General features: G+C 35.9%; 1 protein-coding gene across 1 annotated transcript in view; it reads right to left on the minus strand.

Annotated features, from left to right (window-relative positions):
• CFAP47 (cilia and flagella associated protein 47) overlaps positions 1 to 15,957 on the minus strand; it is a 515,984-nt gene that overhangs the window by 47,712 nt on the left and 452,315 nt on the right. Inside the window, exons 59-61 of the mRNA XM_044235156.1 lie at positions 14,396 to 14,555; positions 12,894 to 12,988; positions 8,745 to 8,897 (exon numbers count right to left, since the gene is read on the minus strand). Coding sequence (XP_044091091.1) covers positions 8,745 to 8,897; positions 12,894 to 12,988; positions 14,396 to 14,555 — 408 coding nt within the window. The remainder of the gene's footprint in view (positions 1 to 8,744; positions 8,898 to 12,893; positions 12,989 to 14,395; positions 14,556 to 15,957) is intronic.

A 15,957-nucleotide genomic window follows, 5' to 3' on the forward strand; every position in this document is an offset into this window, starting at 1 on the left:
GTTCCATAGGAAGCCATAATCCATACAAAGAAAGAGCATTTAAGAATTTTAGAGTGGTTAATGGGAGATAAAATTTCCATTGCATTCAAATAACATAATATTTTTAAAGCAAATACTGTATGTAGTTGAGCTCTACATCTGTTTCTACTTAATTACTAAAGTCTTTATGGGAATTCTTGTGTCAGAATGAAGACAAGAAATGAGAAGCTAAATTTAGTTTCAGAAGCATTGAACCCCCTGTGGAGAATCTGTTACTATGGATGTTATAATTGTAATCATAAGAAGATCCACTGGTACAAAATAGAGACATGATTATCAGTTAAAGGACAGGAGGTGAGATAAGTAGAAAGAATATGAATATATTTTTCAAACTACACATATCCCCCTTGCCTGTAGCTGGAATATATTGCTCTGAGCCATAAAGGAGAGGGAAAGAAGAAAGCTGAACAAAATCACAATAAACTGACATTCAGTATTATATCTTAAAAATAATCTGTTAGAGTCTCTGCATTTTATTTGGAAAGTCATATTACCAAGTGGGAAACATGGCTTTTGTTATACTCTTAATTTGGAGAGAAACTATGCAGTATTTGGGTGGATAAGCACTAAGTCAGTGAGGCCAGGATAAATTAATTATGTGATCGTTAGATAAAATTAATCTCTCGTGACAAACATAGCTCATAATTCTAAAAGAATGCCTGCACACTTCTAAAAAAGAATATCTAAATAAATGTAGTTTCCCTTAATATACATACAATTTCAAAGTTACAAGTCAACAGTCCTCAAGACTACCGTAAAAATTTTTCAACACTGAGGGAAAATCCTATCGTTTTTAAGCAAGCCCTTAAAAAGGCACTTACATTCATGAAACTAACAGGATAAATATATATTTGACTTCAATTGTGTTTTACCAGTATGTAAAAAGCTTTCCTTGAAAAGACCAGTGATTCAAGGTTAGAAATTAAGAAAGTGCCTCCTAGACATCATGAGAGCAACATGGGGGAGCCTTCCAGGGCGGAAACCACCTTAACGCATTTGAGAAAGAACTTACGCGGATGAAGCAGAGGAAGTGGCAAGAATTTGTCAAAAGATGTAAAGTAGGCAAAGTAGGTAAGACTATACAGGTCATAGTGAGGAACTGGGACTTTTTAAGAATAACGGGAGACCACTGAATGTTTTAAATATGTCAGTAACATGCTCTTTTAATGGCAAATTGAGCAAAAGGGGATTAGAAGAGAACTTAAGGAAGTTTCTATGGTAGTTCAGGCCAGGTGGTGGCTTGACCAAGGGTGAGAGGAAGATGTAGATTAAAATCAAATAATGTCCTGCTCTGTATAAAGTGGGAGATACGTGAGCAGGCATGACTGGCAATTAGAATCACCAGCTTATCACTTCTGTCCTGTATTCATACCCTTTACGTATATACAAAATACCTAATCAAACAGGTTTCAGAGAATTTCATAGTATGATATCTATATCTATCTATATCCATATCCATATCTATCTATTGTGTCACCAAAGAATACTGGTGATAATCATTTGGGTATGGCAGCAGAGTCACTTATTGAACAGAAGGGGCATGTCTCCTATCCAGACAGTGTCCCTGCATAATTATCATTCAACCTAATGCCTGTATCATAGTGACAATAAATCATGCATGGGAGCTACGTTGGCCAGTGGTTCGTTACTAAGGTGAATTTTCTCAGGCCAATGACTGAATTTTATTCAATGTGGAAGAATATCAGTTATTTTTTTAAAAAAAGGGAGAACACCTGACTAAATATGATAATCAAAAAGTACTGAATTATAACAAACTAATTTACAAAATATACTTTGAAATTATTATTATACCATATACATTTTAATCTGTAAAACACATGTCAAGGCAAACACAGCAAAAAGGTCTCAATTATAGAGAAATGACTATCAAAGAATGATGAACATTGTTATTCATGTTGTTTCCCTAAATTTCTGCAGTTCCCCCTTCACTAACAGACATGCACATTTGTTAGAATATCATAATCACATAAGGAATGAATGGAATGCTGGAGACAAATCTGATACAGACGAAGACAGCAAAGTATTCAAGGGAAACAGGGAAGGCTGGATAAACTCACTATAGCTATTTTCTTTGAACAGGTAATGAAGAATGAAGCACTCTTGCTATTTTTTTTTTAATAAAGTTGCAAACCTTAAAAAAATAAAAAAAAATAAAGCTGCAAACTTTCTGAAGGGGCATTTCACTGACATGTTTTTACTGCAGTTTTATAAGGTCATTTAACAGAACAGACATTTTGATTAATTTAAAATAACTGCATGTTCTTCTGCTATGACTATAAGTACAGTAAACTACAAAATGAAAAATTAAAGGAAGAAAGTGGCCTCACATCTGGTGCTCTTTTTACACATTTTATTTGAAACAAGATACCAAAAAGAAAAGATAAAGGGATTTCTTGTAACATAAATATTTGATTTGAACTTTTAGCAATTAGATTAAATTCCAATTTCAATCTCCATCCAATATTTAGGCACCATATTTTTGCACTTTCTTTTTCATAGAACATTCTTTTATGTATTAATGAGAAAACCCACTGAATGACATTGAGAGGACCATGTTTCCATTATAAAACATCATTTGTTCATGACTGAAGATGGGCATCCTAATACATCACTGTCACAAAATACCCATCTAGAGCTTTGAATGTCAATAAGGTCTAACATTCATGGAACACATCCTGAGAACCATACGCTTTCTAAGGATTCCATGCATTTACATGTTTAATCCTCAGAAATATCCTATGAAGTAGATACCATTATTATCTCCATGTTACAGTTGAAGAAACTAAGTATATAGAGAGGTAAAGTAATTTTCTCAAGGCCCTAAAAAGATCAAGTGAAAGAACCCTAGGTTTCTGGGTTTATACTGCACAACTTAGGATATGAGGCTGGTCAAGTAGCACAATTGCTGAGAAGATACCATTCGCAGCAGCCTCCGGAAACGTGCAGGACATAACCGCCAATGGTGTCGTGGCCCTCGAGGCAGAGTCCTTGGTCACTAAAACATTTAGATCTGGGTCAGAAGAAGAGGAGTCAACAGGAGAAGTGGAGGAGAAACAAGCAACGAGATCGTAAATAATAAGACTAGTCATGAAAAATAAGAGCAGGAAGTCCATCAACTGGGTCAAAAGGTTAATGTTACTGAATGGCTGAGGGCTCCCTGAGGATACAAATCTGACCACAGGATTAGGCAGACTGGTTGAAGGCAGTCTTGTTCAGGGTGGTCTCCTTAGAACAGTTAAGATAGAAGCCTTAGCAGGGTGAGATGAGCAAAGAAAGTAAATTGAACAAAAGCAGAGGAACGGGTCAAATCTGGAGGCCAAGGTAGGATCATGGAAGGATCAATGACAGGTTTTTCAGGAGCTGTTTGTGACTACAGACCAAACAGGGCAGGAGAATTTACATATGACATGCAAACAACATACAGCAAGATGACGGAAAAGAGACCAATGTGACATGTAAATTAGCAAACCAGACACACAGAAAAGATAACAGATTAATCAATAAACAATGGCCTCAAGTTATAGAACATCTGGAAAATAAAAGGAAGAGGCATGAATCTGATATGCAGTTAAACAATAAAACCACTCCCATAGAAAAAGTCTCATAGAGATAGTCACTACACTAATCCCCAGGAAGGCAGAAAGAATACATAGACTAAAAGCTACATAGGGAGAAATAAATACCATTATGGGGGAGATTATATCCACACAGAATAATTTGTAATCTTATAGAAGGGACATTGCAAAATACAGTCTAAATACCCTCATATAATATTATTCCAGTGTTGCAATACCAATTGATTTACATACTGCTGGTGCATGAATCTGACACACTGGACAGATGTTCTTTGAATTCCTTGACGACAGTCTGCGTGTCTTAGTCATTTTCTTATCTCTGGGGCTAAGCAAAGTATCTGGCAGCAAAGATGCTTGCAAGATTGTTGTTGAATGAAAAGAATCGCAAGGTGATCAACCCTGCTTAACTCAATGGTGTGTGTGAGGAGTCAGGGTGGAAGGAGGGCAGAGAGGTCCTGGCATTATCATCTAATGAGGCTTGGTAAGGGTTTTTGGACTCGGGGAAAGATGATAAAGATAAAGGGAGACTGACGGGAAGGGAGTGTTGGGATTATGATCTCCTACTTAGCATGTTTAAACAGGGGGGCATACCCAAGGAAAAGGATAGGAGGGAAAAAAATCTCAGCATCAATCTGCCTCCTCAATTATGACTTGCCATCAGGGGAAGGGGAAGCAACACACCTGATCTGTGAACATGGGTGAAGGAATGGAATGTGAGCAGATAAGCAGACCTTTTTCTTTCCTAATGTCTTGAATGCAGAATGCGCACTTTCCCCTCTTCCTTCATGTGTACATTCTTTGTTCCTGCCAAGAGTCTAAAACTAGCTAGTCTGGGGTGAAAGCACTTCATTTTAGTGGAAGGTACTAATAAGTCCTAATGAGTCCATACTACCAAATCACTTTTCAGTTCGCCTTTATAATTAATAGAGGTAACCTTTTGATTCCCATCTGCCTTACTTCTAATCTGCTTCTCATTTGGTCATAAACCTAGATGAGGGAATATAAGGGTTTAATTAGTGATCACACCTAAAACCCCATCACAGTCCAAGCCAGAGTTTTTTAATTTCTACCATAATGGATTTAAGAGACTTTAATTTTCACCAAAATGGATTTAAGAGACCATAGGAAGGCAAAACTGGCAGGAACAGCATGACTCTTTGAACACTATTTAACATGTTGGGTAAACTATAATTAAATTACACACACAGGGAAAGAGAGCTGGTTTGCCTTTGCATATGCTGAAAACTAAACTAGTATTCAGACTTTGTGGTCAGACGTGTCCCTAAAGAAATAGGTGAGAAGGGATTATGGGTAGGGAAAGGAATCAAGTTATTAGGTGCCTTTAAGGAGCCTAGACAAAGGAGAGGTTAATGGATTTTTCAAATATTCAGGTACCATAAAGAAAGAGAAATACATTGAGTTTGGGAGGGGACTGAACAAATCTACTTCTATATAGGACACGCTTCAGAACAGAAACATTCACAAATTAAAATGTCTTTAGCCAAAAAGTAGATAAACTTCTTGAGTTTGATAGCACTGAGCACAGAAAAGCTATTTTAGAGGGAATCACTGGAAGTCAGAAGGCTGCAAACCTTCCAAATTGTTCTTTTCAATATTATTGTTATTTCTCATCATAAAAAGTAATGAAGCAGTGAATTATGGGCCATATCAAAAGGTGTATTTTCAAGAGCTATTTTCTTAACATGTTTTTCAAACCTCCCAAAATGATATTGGCAGATTCCTTTTAGACCCTGCTTATCTAGAAGGAAGTGGACTTTTTTTCTGGTAATACATTCAATCAATTTCTATTATCACAATTATAATTTCTTTAGCTTGCAACCTAACAAAGGTATAAGAAAATTAATGTAGCAAGAACATATTAAAATGGTTCCTATATATGAGCTTTTTTTTAAACCTTCCTTTACAATGTCACAGAAACATCATTTTGCCTTCAACAGGATAGATTTCAAATAGAAATCAAGGTTTGAACACTCAGTTATTACAACTCACTTAAGCACAGCAGGATGACACACAAAACAATTATTTCATTTCAGAAAGGTACTGGACATTTAGTGGGGAACATTTACTATAAGTTGGCTGCTTGTGAAAATACGTCCCATTTCAATAAAAAGTGCTTACATTTATTTATCACTGGAAAATGACAGTTGTATTATACATTTGAACTCTGAGGTTAATCTACACAGATATTTTTATCTGTGATCTGCATAGACAATCGGAATTCCCTTTAGTATTGTCTATTGGTTGAAGCAAAGAAAGTTGGCAGGGTTTCATTTACTTAAAAATTATAATTCCCACATTTCTCTAACACTACTACGTGATTCACTGAAGTAAAATCTGTATTAAACTCATAATAACATTTTGGAGACAAATGGAGATGGTCTCCATCAGTCTGATTTCATTATGAACAGATATTCTTTAAAATAAAGAATAATCGAACAGAGCTGCAATAGAATTCCCCTCTCCTCACATAAGTTTATTTCATTTTTTATCAATTTAAGCAGTCTATGATTAAGTTGGCATTTCTGCAATTACAAAACCAAAATTCAATCAAAGAGAAAAAAGAAAGAATAAGTTAACATAATTAAAAATGAAATATCTCACTGTGCAACTCAATAATATTTCCTTAACTCACACAATTCATATCATCAATATCGAGCTAGTCAATAAAAAGACAATAATTAGTGTGAACCACGTTTTTGGTAATTCCAAAGATTTTATGAAGTATATTGGATACATGTAACATAGGTATTCATTTCACAATTCCATCTCCAGTTCTTAAAATATTACCTTCCACATCATATAAGGAGAATGTATGGGGGAGCTTGTTCTGACATTCTTAAAATTCATTTAGGAAATATTTATTATTTCCACATCCTCTTCTGTATTTACTTTCAGAATGCTTACTTGCAGAAACAAAACCCTAGTTTGAATGATCTATTTTGGAAGACACAGAGGGGTGTCCAGAAAAGTCATGATTGAGCCATGTGTCTAAGGTGATGAGTAGGCAGAGAAAGTGGGCTGGAAAAGAGAGAAAAGCAAGCATGCAGAGAGAGAAAAGCAGGCATGCAGAGAAAGGCAAATAAACAAACAAAATACTCCCCAGCTTTACATATTACAGCTTCAACAAATGAAGAGAAAGAGGGGGATTTGACTCGCTGCCCAGAGAGCGACTGAAACTCTATCTTAGAGTGGGGACATGAGTTTCGTGGTAGGAGAGATATGGGGGATATTAGTTTTCAGGCCCAGAAAAATATTTAATGTATAATAAGTTTTTAGTAAGTACTCTTAGATGGCTTGACCATGGATAGATTTTATCAGTCCACAGTAAATAAAACACGGCAGGGACTGCTCACTGTCTTCCCAATATTTATTTTTTTCCTTTCTTCTTTTTTAGTAATAGAAAGGACCCAAATTTAATCTCAGCCTGGATAAAGAGATTACATTTCCCAGCTTCAACTGCAGTTAGACGTGTCCATGTGACTGAGTTCTGACCAACGAGATGCAAGTAGAAATGATGGGTGCATCTTCAGGTCACGGCTTTAAAGGGAACCCGCCTGCTCTCCACTGCAGATGTGAGTCCTCAACTGACAGGCAGATGAAGACAGCACAGGGGATGGTGGAGCAACAAGAGAAAAGGAACCTGCGTCCCTGGATGGCCTAAGGAACAGAGGCACCACACTCCTTGGACCTGGAAATCCAGGCTTTCACGTAAAAGAGAAACGAAGGGCACCTGGGTGGCTCAGTTGGTTAAATGTCAGCTTTCGGCTCAGGTCATGATCCCAGGGTCCTGCGATTGAGTGCTTTGTTGGGCTCCCAGCTTAGTGGGGGGTCTGCTCCCTCTGCTCCCTCTGTTCATGCTCTCACTCACTCTCTCTCTCTCAAATAAATAAACTCTTAAAAAGAAAAAAGAAAGAAACAAAGAAAAGAAAGAATGAGAAATAAGCCTGTCTTGCATATCATGGTTATTTGGTCTGGATTAAAAGAGCTGGTTAAATTTCTAGCATGTTTCCACTCCTCAGGTGTGGCTGGAAGCACAAGACTGTATATATCAAATTTATTAAGTTGTAACAACCATCCAAATAAGACTGACTTGAGTTGAGGGTGGCTATCTGGATCACTTCAGAAATTTCTGGAATTGTTTAAAATGAGCATTTCTTATTTAATAGAAATAGCCAATATTATAAAAAAAATTAACTATTTTACTCTTATATACTCTTTCTATACTCATATATTCCGTCTCTCTCTTCAGTTATATGTCATTTATATTCTTTTATCACTGAAATAATTAAATTGGACACAAAGATAATAATACTAAGATCAAGGTAAAAAACTATAGATATGAATGAGAAAACTAGGGAAGAAACTTTGTTTCTGCAGGAATTTCATACTTAATTTTGTGGTCCATTTGTTTTTTTAAATAACACATAAACATTGATTCTTCCCCTTGGTTTTAATAAAACACTGCCATAGGAAATTTCCCTTTCAATGTGAAATAGGGCCATTCTACCTCAGTTCATCTGGAAGACAGGTGAAAACTAAACTTTGCATTGCCGGGATTTGATTTTGCCAGGTCTTCATATTAACTTGTTGACAAGTTTTAAGACTTTAAATGCCAGAGGGATTATTATACAGAATTTATTTGGGGGCTGCTTCTAATTTATGTCACTTTTTCAATTTCTTTAAATAAGGAACATTTTATTCAAGGTTGTGTTTCTGAATTTAAAGCTGCAAGACATGGTTTCAATCATATTCCTTAAATCAGAAAGAGAGAATAAAGGAAGAGATTAAAAGTGAAGGGATGTGGAAATGAGTTACTACAGCTTTTTCTCTCCTCACTGATGACAGAATCATAACCTATTCTCACAAATCCATTAACAACTACAGTTGTCTTCCTTTTGGAAATAATCACTATATGAAGAGAACAAACATCACTAAACACTTGTTGAGCTCTATCTTTAGCATATATTGTGGCTGAAACATATTGAGTGTGGACTTTTTGTGTAACTGAAGAATCAGCAACTTGCAATTTAAGGGAATTGAGTTTTTATTTATTATCATTTTTTAAATCCATGACTGTGGTTCTCTTACCATCAATACCTTCGTAAGAATCACATGAGTATTTTTTTGGAATCACTACAAAATCTGTCGCATCTAAGATAGGATTTTCTCCAAAAAAATGACCAGCCAGCGTGACTTCCACCTCCTGTTCTACCCGCTTCCTGGACTGACATTTAATGACAACTGCAGGAGAGAAATATTTCCAGTTAAGATGGAAGAAAATGAATTATGTCATGAAAAATAATCTTTCACATACTTTGACTTACTGTGTCTGCATAACACACACTCATGCAGTATCTATATACATTGACATTTAGAAACAAATAATATTGAATAATATGTAAAAAAAGCATGACAGAGATTAACCCAGAAGATATATACTAGATTACAGAAGATTACATTAGGATGTAAAATTTGATTTAGGAACTCACCTAGTCAGTCATATCAATAATTCAACTGGTGGTCAGGAACACATGAGTTTTTCAGCTATCTGTTTTATTTTTATTGTGGCAAATACCAAACTCTACTTACACGGTAATACTACAGCAAATACTTTCTAATAATTTAAAAAAATAAGTTCTGTAACATTTATTTTGTATTAACACTTCAAAAATATTTCCTATTCTTTATTCACATGCACTTTAAAATTCATATTTAAATTATCTCAGTAGAATATTTTGATTTTCTTTTGTAAATTGCTTTTCAATTTACAAAGTACACTAACAGTTAAAGGTAAAATTGTAATGAATTATTTAAAATTAATGTTAATGTTAAAATTTGATTATAATATTAATTTAATATACAGCATTAAAACTTTATATATATTTTTAAAGAGTTATTTATTTATTTGAGAGAGAGAAAGCACAAGTGGGGGAAGGGTCAGAGGGAGATACTCTTCAAGAATATTCTGTGCTGAGCGGGGAGCCCCATGCAAGGCTGAAGCCCACTGCAGGGCTTGATCTTAGGATCATGTCCTGAGCTAAAACCAAAAATTGGATGCTCAATTGACTGAGCCACCCAGGTGCCCCTGAATATTTATATATTTTTACATATATATTAAATTTCAATGTTTTCTTATATTAAGAACAGAAGTTGTCAGTGATCTTGTGAGAAACCAAAATATCATTTCTATAAAAATTCTATATACAAACGAGTTATCAATGAATTCCTTTGGCATTAGCTCTATAATATCATGCGCCAAGTACACTAGAGCCCACATGAATAAATATAATTTTTCTCAAAAATACATTAGATTCTTGGGGCACCTGGATGGCTCAGTCAGTTAAGCGTCTGACTCTTGATTTTTGGCTCAGGCCATTATCTCATGGTCACGAGATGGAGCCCCATGTCCGGCTCCACGCTCAGCAGGGAGTCTGCTTGAGACTTTCTCTTTCCTTCTTCCTCTGCCCCTCCTCCCCTCTAAAAAAATAATAAATAAACCTTTTAAAAAGCATGTATATATATTTATATATATATGTTAGATATATATATGTTAAATATAAATATATTTATATTTATATATATATGTTAGATGTTATATTTTTATCAATTCAAATGCACATAAATATAAATTTAATGGGGGATAAAAGGGAAATCAATATAAAAAAGCTTTTAAAATGTATTATACTGTACTGTGGTGACATTAATATTAATATATTCATCTAAACTGCACAACTAGATAATGACCTCAGATTTATGTTTTTTCTAATTATGCACCACACTTATAAATATCTAACATAAATTTATTTTTAATTCTAAAACTTACAGGTTGATATTGAACATTTTGAACTTAGAGTAAGTAGGGAGATACAAGATGTAAATTAAGAGGGTTGAAATGATTGAGGAAAATGTACAGGCTTCTCTGGTTTTAATTAGCTTCAGTCTTAAAGCATTAAATTGGAAATTAGTGTGATCAAAGTTACAATTAGTATCATGTCACTGGTCTTGTCCTCTAACTCCTTCGGAAATTAGTGCCCTGGCAGTGCACGGATTACTCAATTACAATGGATTCACATTCCATTGTCTTCATAGTGTGACCTTTTCCAATTATCTGCCCCAACGGATAGGAGCAGATAGGAATACACACAAAGAAAAGGTGGCTCACAGAACAACAAGTACCCTGGGTTTAAGAATAACCTGAGTGACAGACACAGAAAAACAGAAGAGAAACAGTAAGCATCAAAGGTGATGCAGTCGAGCAGGGAAAGCAATAGGTTCTCTCTGATGTGTTCATAAGAATGAAGGATGGACTGTACAGAAGGAAAGCAATATGTATTTATATAATTGTACTCATTTTTTTCTCAAGGGCATCGGTAGGCAAAAATAATTACTAGGATAGGCTTTAGACTTCTGCTAAAATGATTTAATAACTAGTACACAATCTGTTTCAGAACACTGATGTTATTACTGGGTTGTGCTAAAGCAACACAGGCTATTTACAGAACTCATACTTAATTTAAAAATTGAATAATTACCAAGAGACGTGATTTGATAGAAAATGGCTTTTTGTTTCTGCAGCATGTTTAACTTTCTTTGAAGAAAATGCTGCAAGAAATTTACGTTTTTTGTTTTCATGGGCTTTGTTTCAGACTGAAAAAAATCTGCTTTAAATCTTTAAACTGGGAAAAACAAAACTGTGTCTGCATGAGCAATGTTGCTGTTAGTATTTCAACAGAGTAACGTCTAGGGTTTATTATATCACTTTGATCAGATGACTGTATTATAAATTTTGAACCGTTCGGCTCTATGGAAAGTATACAAACAATTATCTTCCAGAAGGAAATAAAAGAATCATTTTGGCATGTTTGTGAGGCATTCAGAAGATAATTTAGTATATTTGAAACATTTATGTGTTGATAATTTTTTAACTTAAGAGCAAAAATACTTCAAGTAAGACAAATGACATTTACTGTCAAAGGTACAGCTAGATATGTGGGTTTTCAAATCAAACGACATAAAGCAATATGTAACCTTGGCCTTCAGTGGATCTGGGGAAATACCGTTATCCATGAGTCAAACTTACTATTTTTCTCTCCTTTTGAGGTGTGGTGACACAATATATGCCAGTAAAGGACTAACTCTGCTTCACTACCAAACACTGGTACTGGAAGGAGAAGAAAAAATTGAAAATTTCAAGACTTCTTTCAGGTCATCTGTATTGCTTAGGAGAGGGGCTCCAAAGTGATTATCTCTTTGTGGGGCTGAGCAATTCAGCGTTCCTCAGTTATGAAGAGCTATGCGTAAGGCCTGGTAGGAAGTAGCTTTATGGATAGCCAAGAGGAATTGTATTTCTCAGGCTGACTCTGGGAAGAAAATGGGAAGATCAAGGAGGGCAGAAGAAGTGAGAAGAGTACTGAGGACAGAAAACACATAGAAACTTGAGAGAAGTTTGGAATCGGGGAAAGAAAAAGAGGGGTCGCTGAGAAAAAGAAAGGCATTTTAAGAGTAGGGATTTTACGTTTTGTGTATGGTAGTGAAGTGAACCTCTGTGAAAACTTCAGTACATTCTGACTGGTTTCTGAAGGACATCATACAAGTTTAGTGTCTGGGACAACAGTGTCCCCATAGGATAGTTCTTGGATGAGATTTAGAGTTACACAGAAGCTGGAATCTGGCAAATAAGTGTGATCTAAGAACCAAAGTACCTGGGAATCTTACAGACCTAGAGCAGTTCAATAAGGCCTCACAGAATGAGAGATCAAGGGGTATGACGTTAATGATATTTCTATCCTTTTTTAAAAGATTTTATTCATTTATTTGACAGACAGAGATCACAAGTAGGCAGAGAGGCAGGCAGACAGAGAGGGGGAAGCAGGCTCGCCGCTGAGCAGAGAGCTCAACGCGGGGCTCCATTCCTGGACCCCGAGATCATGACCTGAGCCGAAGGCAGAGGCTTTAACCCACTGAGCCACCCAGGCATCCCTGATATTTCTATCTTAGCTGATTTTGAGGTTTTCACCAATGGGAAGAACAACAGGAAATGGTGTGGTTTGGTGGAAAGATCACTGGACTTATGATTAGGAGACCAGATTCAGTCCTGGCACTCCCACCTCCTCTGTCACTTCATGACTTACTTCCTCTGGACCTTAGTTCTCTTCCTTGTACAAGAAAAGATGGGATTAAAGGAGCCTCTAAGATCACTTAAAATCTTCGTGTTCTCTGACTCCAAAATGTACGTACCTTGAGGGAATTTAGGGCTTATTGCCTGTGGAAGCCCAAGAATAGGGTATTTCCAGTGTATTTCTTGGATTTCTCCACTTTCTATTCCCATGGTTCTAATGAGAAATTAAATTAGGAAGAGTAAACAAAAACAGGAACACTTTCAATATTAGCATGAAAGAGAATATTCATTATTAACTTACTGGTATTTTAGCAGAGCTCATAAATTTAAACTTTCATAGAGAGAAACTATGAAATACAAAACATCTTCTGTAAATGTTATGAACATTTCAAAGCAAGCCCTGGGAAATTATCACAAACAAAAATGTAACACAATGATCCTGAGATGTAAGTGAAAAATAAAGAACTTTTCCCCTGCTTTTAAAAGTTCGTATTGGCATTTATTGATGAGACTAAAATGTGATTTATCAGCGGTAATGCAGTTCATATGGGTTCTATTCTAAATTGGACGGGCAAAATGCAAAAGATAAAAAATACTGGTAAGTACAGTGACACAGAATTTACTTTTGGGGGATATCAGTAAAAGAAAGAGGGCGCTTGTCAAAATATTCTAAGTCTATCATATACCATCAAGACAAGAGCAATGGTACAAAATGGGTCTGGTCATTGTTGAAAATGGGCTTTCCTTGTTAAAATGAAACCTAAGACACAGTAGGCATGACTAGCTTCACGAGCACTTGTGCAACGAACAGCACAAGGACCCCACATATAGAATTGTTCCATGCTTGTTTAATACACCACTGTAACTGTCTTGAAACTCTCAACCATTTTTGAACAAGGGCTCCCTCCCTTTCATTTTACACTGGGACCACAAATACATAGGCAGTCTTGACTGTCCGAATGGTGAACATCATGGCAGAACGGACACCAGGGGGCTCACAGAATTGTTTTAAATATGGAGAAGAAATACCCACACATAGGACAAAGTAAGAATTCCCTTTAAATTAAGACCTCTCGATCATTATTTAATGAAACTATAAAAGCAGAGAAAACAAATACATTTTGTATCATCGGAGTTTGCTTAAGTTTCAGTGAAGCGCATCCTGGTAGGGACACAGTTAATGGCAGTAGTCATGGTGGCGTTTCCTCAGGGCGTCATCCCCACCTGGCACAGGGCCGTCACTTGGTGAAAGCATCACCAGTCCTATAGTCTGCCAAGATAGGCTGCTTCAGGTTGTTCTCTAGAGATTCATTATTTGTTGTCTCAGCAGGAGCTATTTTCCCAGTCAGAAGGAGTCCCTTTGCCTGTCTCTGATTCTGATTCATTGACCTGATACTTAAGGTTGACTTGTTCATCACTCTGAACTTCAAATCCCTCTGAACGTCAAATGATATGTACTATACCCATATAACGAATGTATTCTCCTCTTCTGAACATTTAAATTTCAACACTTCAGAGAATATAAAATCATGAACTTTACATTGCATAACATAGAAAAGAAAGGGATCACGCCAGCGCCAGTCAAAATCATTTTCATTCAACGTCCTTGTTTAAAAGTTACCTTTTCATCTCTGTGCTCAATTCATCAAAATTGTCAATAGGCCAACTTTCTCTGTTCGCCCTCATCATTTGAACAATGACCATTGTTCTCTGTAATTTCATAATGTGAGGCATAAATAACACTGGGATATCTATAGTTCCTTTAGGAGGCAATGCGATTCCTGTAAAAAACACACAAAAATTTTTTTAATGTGGTAAACATTTTCAGAATATAATTTTTTTCTTTTTCTTTCTTTTTTAAAATCAACATATATTATGTTTCAGAGGTACAGGTCTATGATTCATTAGTCTTATACAAATATAATTTTAACAGCTGAATATAATCTCCTAATTCCTTTATTATCAGTTTTTCAAAATCACTTCTGAGCTAGAAAATGCTTCACGTTAAATTATAAGCGCACTTCACTGGCTTCACTAATTTTCCTTAAATGCCAAAAACCCTATTAAAAACACATTTTATCCTGAGGCAAGAAGCTTCTCCTGATGAGGCTGGAAGGGATGAGGAAATGTTGAGAAGTGATGGTTTGGGTTTCCCAGAATGATAAAAGAACCATAAAACCCATGAGTCTTTCCAAGTCTTACTACATTTTTTAGAAGATTTTATTTATTCATTTATTTGAGAGAGAGAGAGAAAGCATGCAAGGGAGCATGAGATGGGGGAGGGGCAAAGGGAAAGGGAATAGCAGACTCCAGGTTGAGCAGGGAGCCCCAGGCTATGCTAGAAGGCAGATGCTTAAACAACTGAGCCACCCAGGTGCCCCCCAAGTCTTCAGCTACATTTTGCAAAAAGACAAAGTACAGCAATTTTTGGCCCTTTTAATACTTTGTATTTTTTTTTTTTCTAGACAATAACAGTTCCAGGTTTCAGCTTGGAGTAGTACCAAAATTATTACCAGTAAATTGTTCATTTTTTCAATTGATCCAGGAGGGAAGCCAAAGACTATTTGTGAAAGAAAGGGGGATCCACTCCAGGTTGTAAACCCCAGAAGACAGAAAAACTGACAGCATCTTCTTGTGTTCTAATAAAATTGAAAAATTTCAACTGTTACATAAGAATCACCTGCAAAACTTGTTAGACAAAAGCCTGCTAAGCTCCACCTATACATTCTGACTTATTCAGTCTGGGCTGGGGCCCCAAAGCTGCATGTTTAAGTAGCTCCTTATTCCTTCTAGAAGCACATGGTCATGCGGCCACACTTGGAAAAACAATGTGTCCTTCCTATTAGACAAGTATTGAGAGGCTGGAAGCATGGTGAGCTTCTGGCTATTTAAAGCAGTGAGGATTTCTGAGGGAAGGATGTCTTCCTTTATTTTGAAGAGTAACACTATTTCTTTATAAGAAAAGAAGAGATTATTGACTATATTCTGGTTATTTAAATTCTTTGTTACAAAAATCAATGATTTTTGAAGCTATTTTTTCTCAGCCAGGAACACTGTACTAAACCATTAAGAACATTAAGAAAAGATTAGAAAATGGCCCCTGTGCAAAATATCCCAACTCAAAATTCTTATGTTTTTAAATTTTAAATTTTACTCCTTCAGGAAATGAAAATGTTCTGTCTC

Source organism: Neovison vison, chromosome X (assembly GCF_020171115.1).
Source record: "Neovison vison isolate M4711 chromosome X, ASM_NN_V1, whole genome shotgun sequence".
Classification (NCBI taxonomy): domain Eukaryota; kingdom Metazoa; phylum Chordata; class Mammalia; order Carnivora; family Mustelidae; genus Neogale; species Neogale vison.